Source organism: Phaseolus vulgaris, unplaced genomic scaffold, assembly GCF_000499845.2.
Source record: "Phaseolus vulgaris cultivar G19833 unplaced genomic scaffold, P. vulgaris v2.0 scaffold_16, whole genome shotgun sequence".
Classification (NCBI taxonomy): Eukaryota; Viridiplantae; Streptophyta; class Magnoliopsida; order Fabales; family Fabaceae; genus Phaseolus; species Phaseolus vulgaris.
The window spans coordinates 556,578-558,667 of NW_027174085.1; the positions used below are offsets into that span (position 1 = coordinate 556,578).

Here is a 2,090-nt window from a genome sequence, read left to right on the forward strand (position 1 = left end):
GTAGCTACATGTCTCTGTCATGAATGTTGTTTTACCCTCGTCCCTCGGGTGCATCTTGATCTGATTGTACCCCGAAAAAGCGTCCAAAAAGCTCAGCATCTCGCAACCCGAGGCACTATCCACCAGGGCGTTAATGCAGTGTAGTGGATATGAATCCTTGGGGCACGCCTTGTTCAAGTCTGTGAAGTCTACACACATCCTCTACTTCCCGTGTGCTTTCTTCACCAGAACGACGTTGGCCAGCCACTCGGGGTATTGGATTTCCCGGATGTGACCAGCACTCAACAACTTCTGTGTCTCTTCCTTCACCACGAGGCGCATTTCTTCGTTAAACTTTCTCCTCCTCTGTCGCACAGGGCGAACTGTGGCGTCCATGCTAAGATGGTGGCATAAAAAGTCAGGGTCGATGCCCGACATGTCTGAGGCGGACCACGCGAAAGCATCTAAGTGACGTGAAATCACCTCCGCCACTTCGTCCTATTCCTCTTGGCTCAACAAACGCCCCAACTTGAACGTTTTGTCGCCGATCTGTCTCTCCACCACATTGGCCGCCGGTTGGTCTCTGCTATCTTCTTTTGGGGGCGTCGCCTCGTAGTGCTCTCTAGGCGACGCCTCTTCTACGCGCGAAGCGTCGTCATGACTCTCTTCTGTGCGCGCGTCTGCTTCAGGCGTCGCCCTTACGGGTGCGGCCTCGCCAGGCGTTGACTCCGTAGGCGTCGACTCATTCGAGGGTTCTACTTCCATCGCTGTGTTTGAACTCGACGGACGGTCGAATACAATGAACACGCCTCTCTTTGTCTTTAAACTGTTTTCATAGCATTTTCGCGCTTCTTCTTGATCCGACTTGATGACGATCACCCTGCCACTGAGATCTGGCAACTTCATCTTCATGTGGTGCGTGGAGGATACTGCTCTCAGCCTATTCAACGCCGGTCTTCCCAACAGGATGTTGTAAGCCGAATTGGCGTTCACAACTAAGTACCGAATGCTTTCAGTACGTGAGGCCGCTCCATCTGTGAATGTCGTCCTAAACTCCAAGTAGCCACGCACTTCCACCTGGTTGTCGGCAAACCCATACAAGCATCCGATGTAGGGTCTCAAAAGGTCGGGGAACAACCGTAGCTTGTTGAATGTCGACCAGAACATAACGTCTGCCGAGCTTCCCTGGTCGACTAGAACCCTGTGCACCTTCCTTCCAGCCGTGACAATCGAAATAACCACGGGATCATTTTCGTGCGGGATGACATCTCGTAGGTCCGCCCTGGTGAACACGAGGTCTGACTCCCACGGGTTGCCTGAGATTTTTTCATCAACCGGATTTACTCCCCTCGCATATTTCTTGCGTTGGGATGCAGTGGGTCCCCCTCCCGAAAAACCACCAGAAATGGTGTGAACTTCGCCGTGGACCGGCATCTCATGCGCTTGATCCTCCGCTGGTTCCGGAAGTGCTACGGTCGTGGCGGGTTCAGTGAGATAATCCTTCAAGAACCCGCTTTTTACTAACTCGTCTAACTGGTACCCCAGCGATATGCAGTTGTTGATATGGTGACCGAAAGCTTCGTGGAAGTCACACCAAGAGTCCTTGCGAGGCCCCAGCACCTTGTCAGACTTCACTGGTCGCCTCAATCTTTCGGCTATATTAGGTACGGCGATCAGGTCCTTCAACTCCACCACGAAGTCGTACCTTGTTGGTCTGGCCCTTTCTTTGGCCGGACGATTTCCTCCCGCTTGACCCCTGGGTTGGGGTTTTCTCGCCTCGTAGAGGCGTCTCCCTTCCTGATTCTTCCTTCCCATCGTGGTCTCGTTGACCCTGACGGGTTGAGCCCGTGACTGTGCCCTCGGGCGTGTGGGTGCGACACTCGTGCGCTTCTCACACACCTCTCCCTCAGAGGCAATATGCTCCACCGCGCGACGCCTTATTTCAGCGAAGGTCCTGGGGCGATTGCGAATGATGGACTTGCAAAAGGGGCCAGGGCATACGCCTTTCCTGAACACGTACACGATAATGGGTTCTTTCGTAGTACCAACCTTCACTACTTGAGCCCCGAAACGGTTGATGTACTCCTTCAAAGTCTCACCCTAATATTGTT

At 53.4% G+C, this 2,090-nt stretch overlaps 1 protein-coding gene across 1 annotated transcript; it reads right to left on the reverse strand.

Annotated features, from left to right (window-relative positions):
• Positions 1-477: 477 nt before the first annotated feature.
• LOC137817121 (uncharacterized) lies at positions 478-1,794 on the reverse strand. Its single transcript, XM_068620351.1, has one exon. The coding sequence runs from the start codon at positions 1,792-1,794 to the stop codon at positions 478-480; it is 1,317 nt and encodes a 438-aa protein (XP_068476452.1).
• Positions 1,795-2,090: the final 296 nt, after the last annotated feature.